Consider the following 14,220-nt stretch of genomic DNA (forward strand, 5'->3'; position numbering starts at 1 on the left):
CACTTCATGAGTGTTCAGCTGTAGATTATTATCAGTCGTTTTGTCTGCAAAGTAATTATTTTGAGTTGGGGCGACACCTAGTGGTAATCTCGATAGCTCTACGTGTCCTGCCATTACCACATTAATAGGAACTTTTAATTGCCTTTCAGTGCAACGTGGAAAAATACTGCTCTGTGAAGCATGACAACAAACATGGTCAAATCTGCCCATGTCCACGAGGATCGAGGTGTGGCCAATTCTTCTTGAAGAGCCTATGATCTTGTTTCAAACCACACATGGACACACCAGTATTTTAGTATTGCCTGCCATGTTTGTGTTGCTATAAACAAAGCTATAAAATAAAAACGTAAGAAAGTAGTCAGAATATTAAGTTTTCATAAAACGTGTAGTAATACACTGTTTACCTGCAGATGGCACTCCATAGCAAGGGGGGCATGGCATGGTGCACTCAGTCTGGCATTTACATCTGTTTGTATGGTGGTGTTGCTTACTTCTGCTTGAGCTACAGTCTTTAAAGTGAGAAGGCTCAATAAAACTTTCATACTGTTTGTCTGTGTTTGAAAGTGGTCTAAAGTGGGAGACAGTTGGAGAAGGAAAGAGCTTTCTTCTATTTTTGCCATATGTAACCTCAGCAGCAGACTTATAAAAAAATCACTTACAAATAATTTAAATATACTATTTTGTGAGAGTGACAACCTTCTGTGTTGTGCTTGAGATTTTGAGCTGAGTGAAAACTACAACACCTCAAGCACTTAAAGGGACACCAGGCAAGCCTGAAGCTTTTTCTCTACGAAACTCCCCCTCGCTCGGTTCCTTTTCTTTGCATCTTCCGTAAAGGGTTCACTGCTTCTTCGCCGGCTCTGCCATTATACACACATTTGCAACAATCGCTAGCGTTTCGTTAGCCTGCCGTTGTGCTGTGGATGCAGGATGTAAACTGATCCTGCTTCGGTCGGCGGGTACGATACACTGAACTTGCAAGCCGGATATTCTTCCTACAGGCAGTAGGGGCGGGCGAGAGTCTTCATTCGCCCTGTAATGAGTCATTTAACCATATACCGACTTACGAAGATGAGTAACTAACACGAAAACGTTGCCAGGTGTCCCTTTAAACATATAAGAAGTCTAAAACAGATGTCAAAGCACTTGGATGATACTCATGATAAGACGAGGGAGTTTCAATGCAAGAGCACTCAGACACTATTCTATGCTTTGTCCTGTTTCAGTCAAAAGTAAAGGATAATGATAAATGATGTTCTGATCCAGCACATTACTTTGTGGACTGCTTTGGGATGGTCAAACCCATCATGTGTTTGTCACTGAAACATAGGTACGGTAGAGCAGAGTGTTTTCCCATTTCTTTTATTACAGCATAGAGCCAGTCTGCTGCAGGCAATAGGAAACATATGTTACATCTCATAAAAATACAGTATTTACAGTAATGTGGGGGAATTCATCAGTAAAATTGTTAGTCAAATATTTTGGAGTATATCATGTCATCTACACCCCCACCCCCCCCCACACACACACACATCCATTCCTCACACACACACAACCTCCCATGTCATCTAGTTCCCTTCTTATTCTCAGCTGTGAATAAAACAATAGTTTCAGGTGGAATGAAAGTGATGCACCCCCACACACACACCACCACACACACACTCTCTTGCTCACACACGTATGCATGCTCAACCTCCCTGCATGCATGCTCTCCCAGTCTACAGATCAAAAATAATTCAAGGTTAATTAATGTGGAACAAATTGAGACATCAGCCCTCACAATCATTACTAGCAAATTAGGAACTGTTGTAGTTGGACCTCTAAGCTTGAACTGTATTGACCCATTAAGTAAAGTGACAGGAAATTTGAAATCAAAGAAAAAAAAAAAAAAACAACCCTGTGCGTAACAAATACTAGGATACACACAAAAAAATTGAAATATTAGAAGACATGAAGAGTTAGCTCATGTCTGCGGAAATATGAAGGCTTATTTTAGGCTGATTACACCTGGATGTTGGGTTTGTCATCATGTTCTATGATCTGAGTCACGGCGCCTGGCAGAATCCCCCCCCCCCACTGTAATTTACGGGATGTTATTTCACCCTCTGGCAAAGTCACCTCCGCTACAGACGAGAAGATGACAACGTTTAAGTCAGTTAATTTACAGAGATTAATTAAAACAGTCTACCCTAAGGCTGGTACAAGAGAATAAAAATAAAATGCCCCCATGATATTCAGAATGCTTAAAAATACTGTTTTTAAGTATTATGGGAAAAACACTACTTTTATCACAGAGTCAACTGCATGCAGAAATAATCCAATTCATGAATATCAAAACAATTATCAAATGAGGACGATAATACTGTCTACCTTTCCAAATTACTTTTCAATCAGGATTGTGGTTGCCGCACCAAGTCCAAAACTCTGGTGAAGGTGTTTAAGAACAGCACAGAGATTCACCGTAAATAGCATAAATATTAGAGACATCGTCCATCCATCATCCACAAGTCCACAAACAAGTGATGTCAGGTTGGAGCTGATGCTACCATGCCTTAAGGCTACATGTATGCTACTTAAGATGAATCACACTACAAGCGCAACACTACAAAAATCACACACACACACACAAGATGCCAGAGGTAAAATAAGGCTAATTTGGAGAGGTGAGCAACACTTTTCACATGAAATGTCTTGCAGGACTCTTATTTATACTTATTACACTTTATAATGTTTTAACCTAACTTGTATTTTAAAATTTTAAATTATCTTTAAGACCCCCGGCAGTTCACATAATCCAAAATACTGTCTCCGCTCTGAGCACTTCCAATATGCCTACTGTGCTTTGAAAAGTCCATGGTATTGGTTGCTTGTAGTTAGAGGTCCATTTCTTTCACAATGATCTCAGTGGCTCACATTCACGAGTAAATAAAAGTCCCCTTAATTAACTTCAGTGTCCTCAATGTTAACTCCTTCCCATGGTTTTTGCAAGCTCACTGCACCAATAACATCTCTAAATAATGAGGTGAAACCACTGGTTGAGCACAGATTGCATAAAACATCAAAGGGGTTTGCTGTTTGTTTTGATATGTCTTGATATGTCCAGAAACCTGGACGGTGAATAACAAGCTGCTGACCATTGGAGAGTTTGTTTGTCTGGTCTGACCTGAGTTCAGTTCTGACGCAATCAAAGATCATTCAAGTCAAAATCATGCTCAATATGAGCCTGTGGCCAGAACAGCGGAGTCAGTTCAGGTCAGACAAGCCAGCTTCTTGTTTGGGCGGGCGAGCATGGCCTCTTGTGTCTCAATCTCATTGAATTATTCAGCATAGTATGGCTCTGGAAAGTGGGTTCCCCTGTTGGACCAAGGCAGGAGGATGTGACCCCACGGCTCCTGTCCAGGTGCTAGATGGACTCTATCTGCCGGCGGACCTTCTCTGACGCCAAGCGGTCCAAAGACCGTTGCCTGGCAACCACCACAAGAGCAAAGAGAACAGTGAGGCCCAACATGGCTCCTTCAAACTTCCAGAAGAGATGCTCCTCCAAAAGGGTGGAACGACAGCTGAAACGAAGGAGACCGGATGAGATTTATTTTCTTTAATTCAATCCAATAACAATCCAGGTTGGTATACAGGCTGTGTGCTTAATAGGGTATCTATTGTGTAACACTGTCTTTGTGTTGTTGTGTACACTCACCTCTTATGGACTTCTTTGCTGGTCTTGGTACAATTGATCCGCTCCACGTATCCGGTCAGACTGCACTCGGGCAATGTCTTCTGAGGGGGTAAGAGAGAAGACACAGATTACACAGCTAGCAAACAACCTATATCTCTCATCAGGATACCACAGGTGAGTCTGTGTACACACTGACATAATGTCAAGATAAAGTTGTAAATTGACCTTTGAACTAGCAGCTATGTTTCAGTGGCACAGTGTGCCATGAAATAAAATAAATGGACTTGTCTGAGTATGATTATCTTACTATTATAAGAGGTGAGCAATATAAAGGGTGGAGGTAAAAAGATTTATGAATCTTTTCTATGGCTTTCTCACCGTCTGAAATGCATTGCATTGGGAACACTCTGTGGCCACCACAAATTCTTCTATCTGCCAACAAGGAGTAGTGATGGGCCTGGTCACTGCAAAAAAAAAAAGTCACTACATGACTTGATGTTACTTTTGGATAATGAGCAAGGTATTCCAGTAACACAGTAACAAGGCTTTCCATTAAGACAATTAATGTTTCACAAGCCTCACCTGGTGGTTTTTCATCCTTTGAGAGGATGGAAGCCCCAAACACCCTATAGAGAAACTTGCATTAGAGAGATTCTGTCCACAAAGTTCTTGAAACAAACTATTCATCATGACGTTTCTTACCTGAGAGACACAAGCCCCCAGAAAAGTGCGTGGAGGACCAGAATCCTGGGCCTACAACATGTCGTCGGGATCCGACAGTCGCTCTCCATGATCCCGCAACAATTCCTTGCCAGAGGCGCCACGTCTGGGCTTTAGTCTGACATAACTACGACTCTGAGATGTTTCGTTGAAAGAGATACGCAATTTCACCTGCAAGTAACAAAAATAAACATTGCCATTAACCCCTTCCGACACCTTGTATGAGCTCACTCGTGGGTAAACGCTCACGTTGCCATATTGAAACCCAATGCCGAACAAGTGACTTGACAAGATTCAACGGCGACCCACGTTAAATTTTAGATTAAATCTTCAGATTGTCGACATGGACTCCCTGAATTAATCGTAACTGGCCTTCCCATTTATGTCAGGGCTAACGTCATTGTTGATGGGTACGCGTGAGTCACCCGTAAAGTTAGCCAGGGACTTATGAACAGAGTTCACTCTACCTAGCAGTTTAGCAGATGATGCTGCCGTGCTTGTCGTTGCCAACGCACCAGCAGAGACATAAAATACAGACCATTACCCAACTAGCAAGAAAACAACCGCCAACAGATCAACCGTGTCTAACGTTAACTGTTACGGTTAATGTTACGGTTATTGAAATGAACAAATCGCCGAAAGCTGTGAAGGCTTTGTGACTTTCAAACTAACATCAACGTTAGCAAGCGAATAAAACCATCGACGACACGGACCGTCTATATCACCAATAATTACCATAGATTATTTATCACATGGTACAATATTGGTTTAACAACTTTATAACTACCATACCGGTCTGCTAGTTCATCGCAACGATGTAACGTTAGTGATCCGGCATTAGCTAATTATGCTAGCTGACTAGAAGCTAGATAGGGGAGATAAAGTTCACTTCGTCAGAGTGCCGATTCCCAGCAAACCAACTCACCAGTGTCCGTTATGGTCGATGACACATCAATTTTCAGCGAAACTGCCCTTGAAATTTATTGTGCACACATCCACAATATGTCCGAAGCCGCTTCACCTCTGTCACAACAGATAACTTACTGAATTTATTTAACAGTATCGCAACAACACATTAGGGTGGTTGCCATTTTGAATTTTGTCTTGACGCGTCATCGGCCAAGACGTGTGTCGGAAAACACCTAAAATAAAACAGTGCCCCCTGGAGGTCTCCATATGTTATTAACGAGAACGATTTGCCATATAGTCAATAATTAAAGGAACCATATGTAAGATTGTGGGCAAAACTGGTACTGCAATCACTTTCAAATTACTGTAGACTGGTTTATCCCCTCCCCCTCCCCCCTGACTCGAGATTGCCAAACCGGATGCTGAAACACTACTGACTTTGTGATTAGTAGATAGGTGGAGGGTGGCGCATCAGGCCAAAACACAACATGACATGACAAAACACAACATCAACATCAGTTGAGGGCTACAACTTCACTTTTTAAATAACAATACCCTGGCTGGACTACTGTTGTCAGTGATATAAGTATTTGAAATTAACATGATTTCTTAGTGACATTTCAGGGCCATTTTATGATTAATTGAAATACATTTCTTACATATGGTTCCTTTAAAAATAGCTTGTTTAATAAAGAACTAGTCATGCATCAGCAGCATCCATTTGAGAAAAAAACTTTATTGAAACAAATAAAGTAAGTTAGTAATGTGAGTGGGTTTTGTTCTCAATGTAGAAGGAAACAGTTAGTCTTGAGCTGAACATCCTCATCAGGAAAACTCTGAAAAGCTATGGTCAGCATTCATTTTAACAATCTATGAAAGAGCATCATGAAAGACTTATTCATTTAGTGTGCATTTTATTGCTTTACAATTGTACAATGTCCATACACTGCATAAGTACTTCAGAGAAAGGGAATTAGGTTGGAATGTCATCAGAGGACTGGGTGAGAGTAATGTCCGTGAAAACAGAGGATGGATTTTTAAAGGGATGGGGGGTGGGGGGGCATGCAAAGGACCATGCACACTGCATTCAAGTATCAAAAACAGTGTCTCGTCCAGTGTGGTTTGTCTCTATTCTAATATGCCCAACTTTTGGCTTGTTTGTCTCATAGAAAAGAAGTTGTGCGCAAAACAAGGCAATTATGCAGCATGCTCAACATGGCCCATCACATGCCTAGACATGGTAACCAATGCAGCTACAGCCATGCCCTCTAGTCCTCCCCAGCACATTAATAAGATCTACTCTAGTATGCATGGCAGCAGGACAGACGTATGGGGAGGTTCTATATTTGAAGCATTTTAAAGGGCAATTTTGACTGGGTAAGAGGTCAAAGTGGAGTAAAAATAACAGTGTGGCTAGTGTGGCCATTACTGTCTGGAAAGCACTGTTGTGCTTTAAGATGAATACTTTTTTTTAGTCTCACAGGAATCGTTGTGACTCTTGTCCTACATGCTTCAGCTTTATCATAATTGTGCTAAGTAATCAAAAGGAATAGATATATCCGAAAGGCACAGATTCATTCAGTATGCGACCCTTGGAAGCACCCATGTGATGGAGGTTGTGATTGACTCTCCAGTGAGAATCTAAGGCAAGCTTGCTTGCCAAAAGTACCGGTTCAGCATGTGTCAATGAAAAAACAATTTTCACAACCACTATGGACCCACTCTTAAGGGATGTATGGCCTGGACTGCAATAAAACAGGTTGAGATGGTCTGTGGAGAGGACGTCTACATTAACTACATTGTCAGAGTCCTTTTCCAGAAACTACCTGGTGCTGTCTTGGAAACCACTTAGGCACATGAGAAAACTGTTCACACACCAAAATCTTCTAAATTAATCTGGTGAAACTGTTGGGAGGAAATATGTGTGTACTTTGAAAAACAAAAAAAAAGGGCTTTCATTGTCATGACTGGATCAATATGTTAAAGAGACTGACCAAACTAGACATGCTGGTAAATCTTGAGGTACTGTTCTGGAATACAAGCAGCATGATGTGGAGGCAGAGCATATGTGTAAAATGATTGCATAGCACACATGTTTTTATGCCTCTGTCAGACTACAAACAAATGGTTGAATACCAGGGGAACTGAAACAACAGGGTATATAGTATAATAAATGTTTTTTTTATATTATACGTACATTCATTAACTTTGAGTCTACAATTGTGATAATGAACAGGTTAAATAAAAGCAGTCATGACAATGAATAAGATACTTTGATAGACCAAGATGTGACACAGGCACCTCTGAGGCCTCTTTAAAGGGGTCTTTCTTTCTCAAAACTCAACAGGATGTTTGGCTACAGGATCTCGGCTGTGCCTTGTGAGACCCAAACCACCTCATCCAAGTGAAAAATACATTAATTTAGGATCATTTTGCAAATTAGTTAAGCGAAGTGAACTTGGAGGTATTCCAAAGACTTCACCAGTTTGCCTGTCTGAGCCGAGTGGTGTTGATGGGTCTACGGCCAGGTACTTTTCCACAGATGCATTCTTAGACATTATAAGAAGCATTCATGCACTAACAGCAATGCAACCCTGACACATCCTTCATTTCCTGTTATTCAAGTCAGTTTTTAATGGGTGGCCAAGTATGTAGTTGCCCTTGAGGCAAATATCCTTCTGAGAAGGACAAACAAACATTTCACAACTTATAGGATTTCAGAAAAGTGGTGAAGAAGATAATTAAACTAAGGAAAGGGGAATAAATAATGTCATAAAGAATGTACAGGATAATTTCACTGTCTCAGTGACTATCTAGGGACATGTTGCACCAAAACCATCTCATTTCAGTCACCCCAGTGTAAACCCGTTGTTGAGTGTCCATGATTATGTACTGATTGGCCTTTTCGGTTTGGCTTGAGAAAACATGCAGAGTTGAATGGGGAGGCGGCAAGGCGGTACAGGGTGAGGTCCAGTATGGGTGCCCGAGAGGCTTCTATGTATACTTCTAGCTTTACAGGCTGTATGTGGTCACACATGACAATGGATTCTTGATTCTGTCTGTAAGAAACATGCAATTCAACTCCATTATAGAAATGGTGAAATAGGAATACTGACATATCTTGTTTTTGCAAAGTGGGCTTTCTTGAGAATTGACTGGTTTAGGTTGGTAAGTTGGGAAAGAAACCCAAATCAGTGATGCCTGGCTGCCCTGTCTTCAAGGTCACACCATCACACAGCCAAACTCTCACACTCACAGACACACCCACACACACACATATACAACGTGTGATACCACATCTGTCTATAAATAAACCTGAGTGTCCTGACTAAAACCCACTTTCACGTTCTTTCTTTCTCTCTTTCTTTCTTTCAGGGCATAGGGATATACAGTAGAACCATGCAGAAGGTCAAGAGGGTGCAGGGAGAGATGACGCGTTGGTGGAATGACTGTCCATGTGTCTCTCGGTGCTCCCAGTATGTGCATGTGACACCAGGCAACAAGGTCCTTTATTATTATTAACATTATTATTATTATTATCATCATCATCATTATCACCATTATGATCATTATCATCATGTCTTTTCCAGTCCACAGTAATGCCCAGTACAGAGACACCATCAGCAGTAGAGAGATGAGAGAGGGGGGCCGGGAGGGAGGGCTACATTCAGCTGAGGCTCAGACTTCCACCCATGCAAAGTCTAAAACAACTCGCATCAGCTCCAGGTGAAAACAAACCCCCAACCCCCCAAAACACGGAACAAACAGATGCCACACAAAAAAGAGTGAGTAGGCCTTGTCCCAAAAAAAGAAAATATATATATTTTCAGACCTCTTCCTAAGGAAAATAAACGAAACAAAACAACAAACAAACAAATCAAGCACAAAAAAAAAAACAATCCCTTGATTGATCTTGAGGTCTACTGATTCAAAATCAACATCAGCAAGAAATGATATAATCTTCAAATCTTGTATAAAGTAATCTTATTTATATAAAAAAAGGATGTCAAAAGAAGTCGATATACCCACAGTTGGTTGTAGTTTAAAAATAGACGAGAATATGAGGGAAGGGGGTGGTGGTGAGTGAGTGACTGAGTGTCTCCTGAGAGAGAGGGAAGTAGAGTGCGTAGGTCCTTGTTTAGCCTTTCGGAGAGCAGTTTTCTTTTGGCATGCCACTGCTCTGCCACTGCCCTCTAGTGGAGACAGTCTGAAATGTTTTTTAAAGGGTTCAGCTCTCATCCACAGTGGAGGCCACTGAAGAGAGGACTATGTCAGAGAGAAAGGGAGAGACAGAGAGGTAGAGAGAGAAAGAGAGAGAGAATGAGTTATGATTTAAAGGGGAATTGGCAATTTTTCTATATAAGTAAACGGAAAGTACGCAATAAAAATGAGTAGAGGAAAGTCTAAAGAGTAGACGTATAGAGGATGGAGTGAAGTAATAACTTCAGTAGATAGATAGTGGTGGAAGTAGAGAGAGGTGAAAATAGATAGATAGAGCTGGAACAAGATAGATAGAGATGGAAGGCTTCAGATCTGGAGGTAGACAAGGGATTCTGAAGGCTGCCATTGACTCAGAGTGTGTAGATATGGTGTAGAGGTGAGCATTCTCCTTTTGCTTGGTTCCATGTTTTCCTTTTGAAGCTTGCAGTCTGCGTGGGATCCGTCTACTTGCAGTGGTGCGGGTCAGTATCTCCACGGCTCTCCGCTCCACTCTAGTCCATGTTCCCGCTGTCGGAGTGGGCGATGTTGAGCGTGTTGGCAGAGGGGAAGAGCTCGCGCTGGTCGGTGGGGCTGTGGTAGTCCGAGGTGAGGTCTGGCTCCAGCAGGGAAGACAGGGTGAAGTGGGACGAGCCCTTCTTCAGGCACTGTGAGTAGAAGTTCAGCAGCAGGTCCAGCTTGTTCTCAATGGACTGAACCTGAGAAGCAACACCCACAGAACACATACTGAATACACTGATGCCATACTAGCATACATCAATGATCACACTAGTGCTGCTGTATTGTTAAACAATATAGATAATATTATGTTGAATGACCAGACTCAGTACATAACATAATAAAGACAGTACTATAATTTGTCCAACTGCAAATACCAATTTCAGCATGTTTTGGCATCAGACTACAGCCACGTTACAGACAATAGCTGAATTTCAAAAGGCACTCAATGAAACAGAACACAGCATTCAGAGGAGCACAAAAGTAAAGCTGCATCCTTTTGCTTGTCATTGCTGCTCAGCTGACTAAGGGATAATTAGAGTGTGGATACCTGGAACACCCCCAAACCACAGCACTCTCTCTCTCTCTCTCTCTCTTTTTTTCCTCTGGAATCAGTGTTAGCAAAAATACATGTCACTGGTTCAGGATGGTAATTCAAAACGGTCGATAAAAAAAGATCCCTCCATCTTGTTTTTTGCATAGAGAACATGCACAGTTAATGTTTGAGATAAACAATTGGCAGTGATTCAAAGCAAAAAAATTTATAATAATAATAATTATTGAAAAGGCCTATTTACTGACTATTCAGCTAAATGTAAACATATACGGATATGAAACGGCCAGAGGTGCTGACTGCACAACAAAGATGTCTCAAAGCTGTCCTTCTGGCCTCTTGTGTAACTGACAAAGGTTTTGATTACAGAGGCTATGATAAGCGCTATGGTAAGACGAATCCTCTACGCCAAAAAGACAATGAGCTTTCTGAAACATGACCCTCTTCTGGCATCATAGCAGCCATCTCTCAGGACAGCAGCAGACATGGGCATGCACCCAGCAAACACATTTAAAATCTCATGGACGTGGGCCAAGACCAATAGCATCTTCTGCTTGTTTCCGGTCCATTATGAGCACTGAGCATCACAATGATAAAACAGGTCCACTCTGAGCGGTCCAGTTAGCCAGTGTGTTGGCTGGTTGACACAAACATGTCGACATGGAGAAACAGCCAGGAATTAGATGGGCCATTCACAGCCTGTGAGATAGGAATTTGTACTAGTTTACAAAACACTGATCTCTTCGCTTACATTTTAACTCTGTAGTTCACTCCAATCATGTCATAAGTGTAAAAATATTATCTTTAAACAGACCAAAAGTCCTCATTTGAAAGTAGAAACACTCCCTTATAATGATGACATTACGTGTTAATATAATGTTGTAAGTGTAAAACAGATGGGTGGGATCAGTAGCAGAGCATATCTGACTGGTGGAAGTTCCTTTACCTGTTTCTCCACTTTAACTACACGTCCCATCATGCTCAGCTCATCCATTTGATCCAGTTCTGGTGGTGTCTTCTCCCCCTTTTCAATGCGGACCTTCTTATCTGTCTGGACACCCCCACGGCCAATGATTTGATCCACCCTTTTCAAGACACACATAACATCATACACGGGATGAGCCTTCTGGAAAGACTTTATTATTAAGTAGACAACTTCATTCATTTTCAAACAGGAAAGTGATCTATCACCACATGTGAAACGTCCATGTATAAAAAATAAATAAATAATCTGCTGATGTAGCAATACAGAAAGCTACTATTATTAGCCAGAAAAACACTACCCTACCGCATATGAGTCAATCCAATACAAACATGTGTGAATATTACTACGTGTGTGTGTGTGTGTGTGTATGTGTGTGTGTGTGTGTGTGTGTGTTTCTGTGTGTGTGTGTGTCCAACATTGCCTCACCTGGTCTGTAAGCTTTTGATTCTGCCCAGCATGTCCAGGTGTCCAGCTGAGTACTGCTCAATCACATCCTTCACATCATACGGTCGTAGAGTCTCCTTAAACTTCCTCTTGGCCACCAAGAATTTCAGGATCCTATAGACAGCACACACACACACACACACACACACACACACACACACACACACATAAACACATTTACTCATACACATAGACAGAGGGACACACAAAAATGCAGACGAGCACAAAAACACACACACACACACACACACACACTCACACACACACACAGGCACACACACACGCACACGCACACGCACACGCACACGCACACGCACACCTCCGCTCCTCTCTGGAGTGATAAAGTGAGGCGCAAGGCAAACAAAGGCAAAGTGCCGTGAAACGAGCCGGCTGATAAACACGCCTAACGAGATTAATTACTGAGGGAGACCTTATCACTCGCACAATACACACACTCATAAACAGCCAGCGTGGCATAGTGGGGGTGGAGGGTGGAGGGTGGAGGGCTGAGTGTGTGTGTGTGTGTATTGGGAGGAGGGTGGATGGGGTGGTGAGGGTCGCCTTACAGTCAGCTATTTCAGCCCACATTTATTCTGGCACACACACACACACACACGCTGGCATATAATGGTGTGTGAGACACCGAACCACAATGCACCATGGCCTTTTAAAGGCCAGAGTGGTTACATCTTCAAATGACTCTGAGGTATCTGTGTGTCCTCCTGTGGCTCCTCTTTCCTCTCTTTTCCTCTTTTCCTCTCTCTCCTCCCTTCTTCTCTCCTCTTGGCCTCTCTCTCTCTACCTTTTCATCTTCTCTGGTCTTCTCTTCCGTTCCTCTAGTCTTCCCCTTATACATTTATCCAATTAACAGATACTTTGATCCAAAGAGACATATATATGATGTACAACAATCAATCTGGTAAGATGGGATGGGAGCACCTTGATGAGGGTGATGAGTACCTTGATTGTTCCCTTTTTGTAAGTCGCTTTGAATAAAAGTGTCAGCTAAATGGCTAAATGTAAACATCAAACTAGCTATTTAAAGGTGCTCTAAGCGATGCTGGGTAACGTCACTTCTGTTGACTTTCAAACTAAACAGAGAGCTAGCTTGCTACTTCCTCCCCTTCCCTCCCGTGCTGCTCCCGTACAATTGAAACTCTCCTAAACGCGCATCTCCTCTGTGATTTGCTGGAACAGTTTGCTATGTTTTTATGGGCTAGGTTTGCCCAGGTTGTTTTTGTTGCCGTTTTTGGAGCCTAGGCTGTCTACAGAGATCAAATTTTTTTACAGTGTATTCAGGACACAGACAGCTAGCAGTTGGTTAGGTGATGTTTGCAGTATAAGTGACATAAAGGGCTGTATCTTGCACACCAGCGCAATTGACTTTGTATACTCGCGCTTTTGTCTTTCCTATTTTGCAGTCAGCGCATATTGGAATTTTCCCTCCACAGGTACATGTGCGCCCAGGGGGGCGTTTCAGCGAAAAGAGGGGGCGTGTTCCGGCGCAAACAGATGGAAAAACATCGGAAAGTGACATTTTTGTATTACATTTTGTCAAGAGGAAAAATCAATAGCAAACTGTTCCCAACTGACTATAGCGCTGTGAACCGTTCCTGGCTGCGCCTGGCAAATCCGCCATCATAATAGCAATCCGCTATGGAACAAGCATGACGCTCTGGTTGGTTTATTGCACGTTACGCCTAAACCACACCCATGAATAATGTAGCTACTACAGACCACCCCATTTTAAATGTGCGTCGGGCGCAACAGTCATTATCCCGCCGGTAAAATAGAAACAGCGCCCAAGATTCGCCCACAAAGCGATTTGCGCAAAGTCAATTGCGCTAAAGTGCAAGATAGAGCCCAAAATGTTTTAGCCTAAAAAACATGTGGCATCGCTTAGAGCACCTTTAACCTCACAAGGAAAGTGCTGAGAGCAAGGTGAAGTGGCATGAAGGAATGTGGTGTCAAATCCACATTAAATAATACAACTCAAAAGAAGTCCGCACACCATGGATGTATACTGCAGATGATGGCTTTAATGCACTCCGGAGCATTGGTGAAGCAATTAAGTGAAAGCTAAGCTAAGCAAAGTGAGCAGTGAGCAGTGAGCAGTGAGCAAAGTGAGCTAACATCCTCTGGCTGTTGTCCAGCCTTTATACCCCTTCAAGTCATCCCAGACAAGACCCTCTATGTTTACAGATAACTGACCAAGTAATA

General features: G+C 42.2%; 2 protein-coding genes across 5 annotated transcripts in view; both read right to left on the minus strand.

Annotated features, from left to right (window-relative positions):
• Positions 1–1,356: 1,356 nt before the first annotated feature.
• Positions 1,357–5,489, minus strand: jtb (jumping translocation breakpoint). 2 transcript variants are annotated; one of them, XM_076301628.1, is made up of 6 exons: positions 5,319–5,489; positions 4,376–4,564; positions 4,256–4,299; positions 4,052–4,137; positions 3,695–3,771; positions 1,357–3,560 (listed from the first exon to the last, which is right to left on the minus strand). In XM_076301628.1, exons 2-6 carry the CDS (start codon positions 4,462–4,464, stop codon positions 3,404–3,406), a joined length of 453 nt encoding a protein of 150 aa, XP_076157743.1. In that variant the 5' UTR covers positions 4,465–4,564; positions 5,319–5,489; the 3' UTR covers positions 1,357–3,403. The 2 variants fall into 2 exon arrangements, with proteins under 2 accessions (XP_076157743.1, XP_076157742.1); XM_076301627.1 differs by having other exon boundaries at positions 3,695–3,774.
• Positions 5,490–8,636: 3,147 nt separating this feature from the next.
• Positions 8,637–14,220, minus strand: part of kcnq4 (potassium voltage-gated channel subfamily Q member 4) — a 78,938-nt gene continuing 73,354 nt past the window's right edge. For all 3 annotated transcript variants that reach the window (XM_076301629.1, XM_076301630.1, XM_076301631.1), the window contains 3 exons: positions 11,983–12,114; positions 11,518–11,656; positions 8,637–10,218 (listed from right to left, as the gene is read on the minus strand). In XM_076301629.1, the coding sequence (XP_076157744.1) occupies positions 10,015–10,218; positions 11,518–11,656; positions 11,983–12,114 (475 nt within the window). In that variant the 3' untranslated portion in view covers positions 8,637–10,014. The remainder of the gene's footprint in view (positions 10,219–11,517; positions 11,657–11,982; positions 12,115–14,220) is intronic.

The sequence above is a fragment of the Alosa pseudoharengus genome, unplaced genomic scaffold, assembly GCF_046254945.1.
Source record: "Alosa pseudoharengus isolate Yale_2024_CS ecotype anadromous, Long Island Sound unplaced genomic scaffold, YU_APseudo_1.1 YU_APseudo_1.1_scf_23, whole genome shotgun sequence".
NCBI lineage: Eukaryota > Metazoa > Chordata > Actinopteri > Clupeiformes > Clupeidae > Alosa > Alosa pseudoharengus.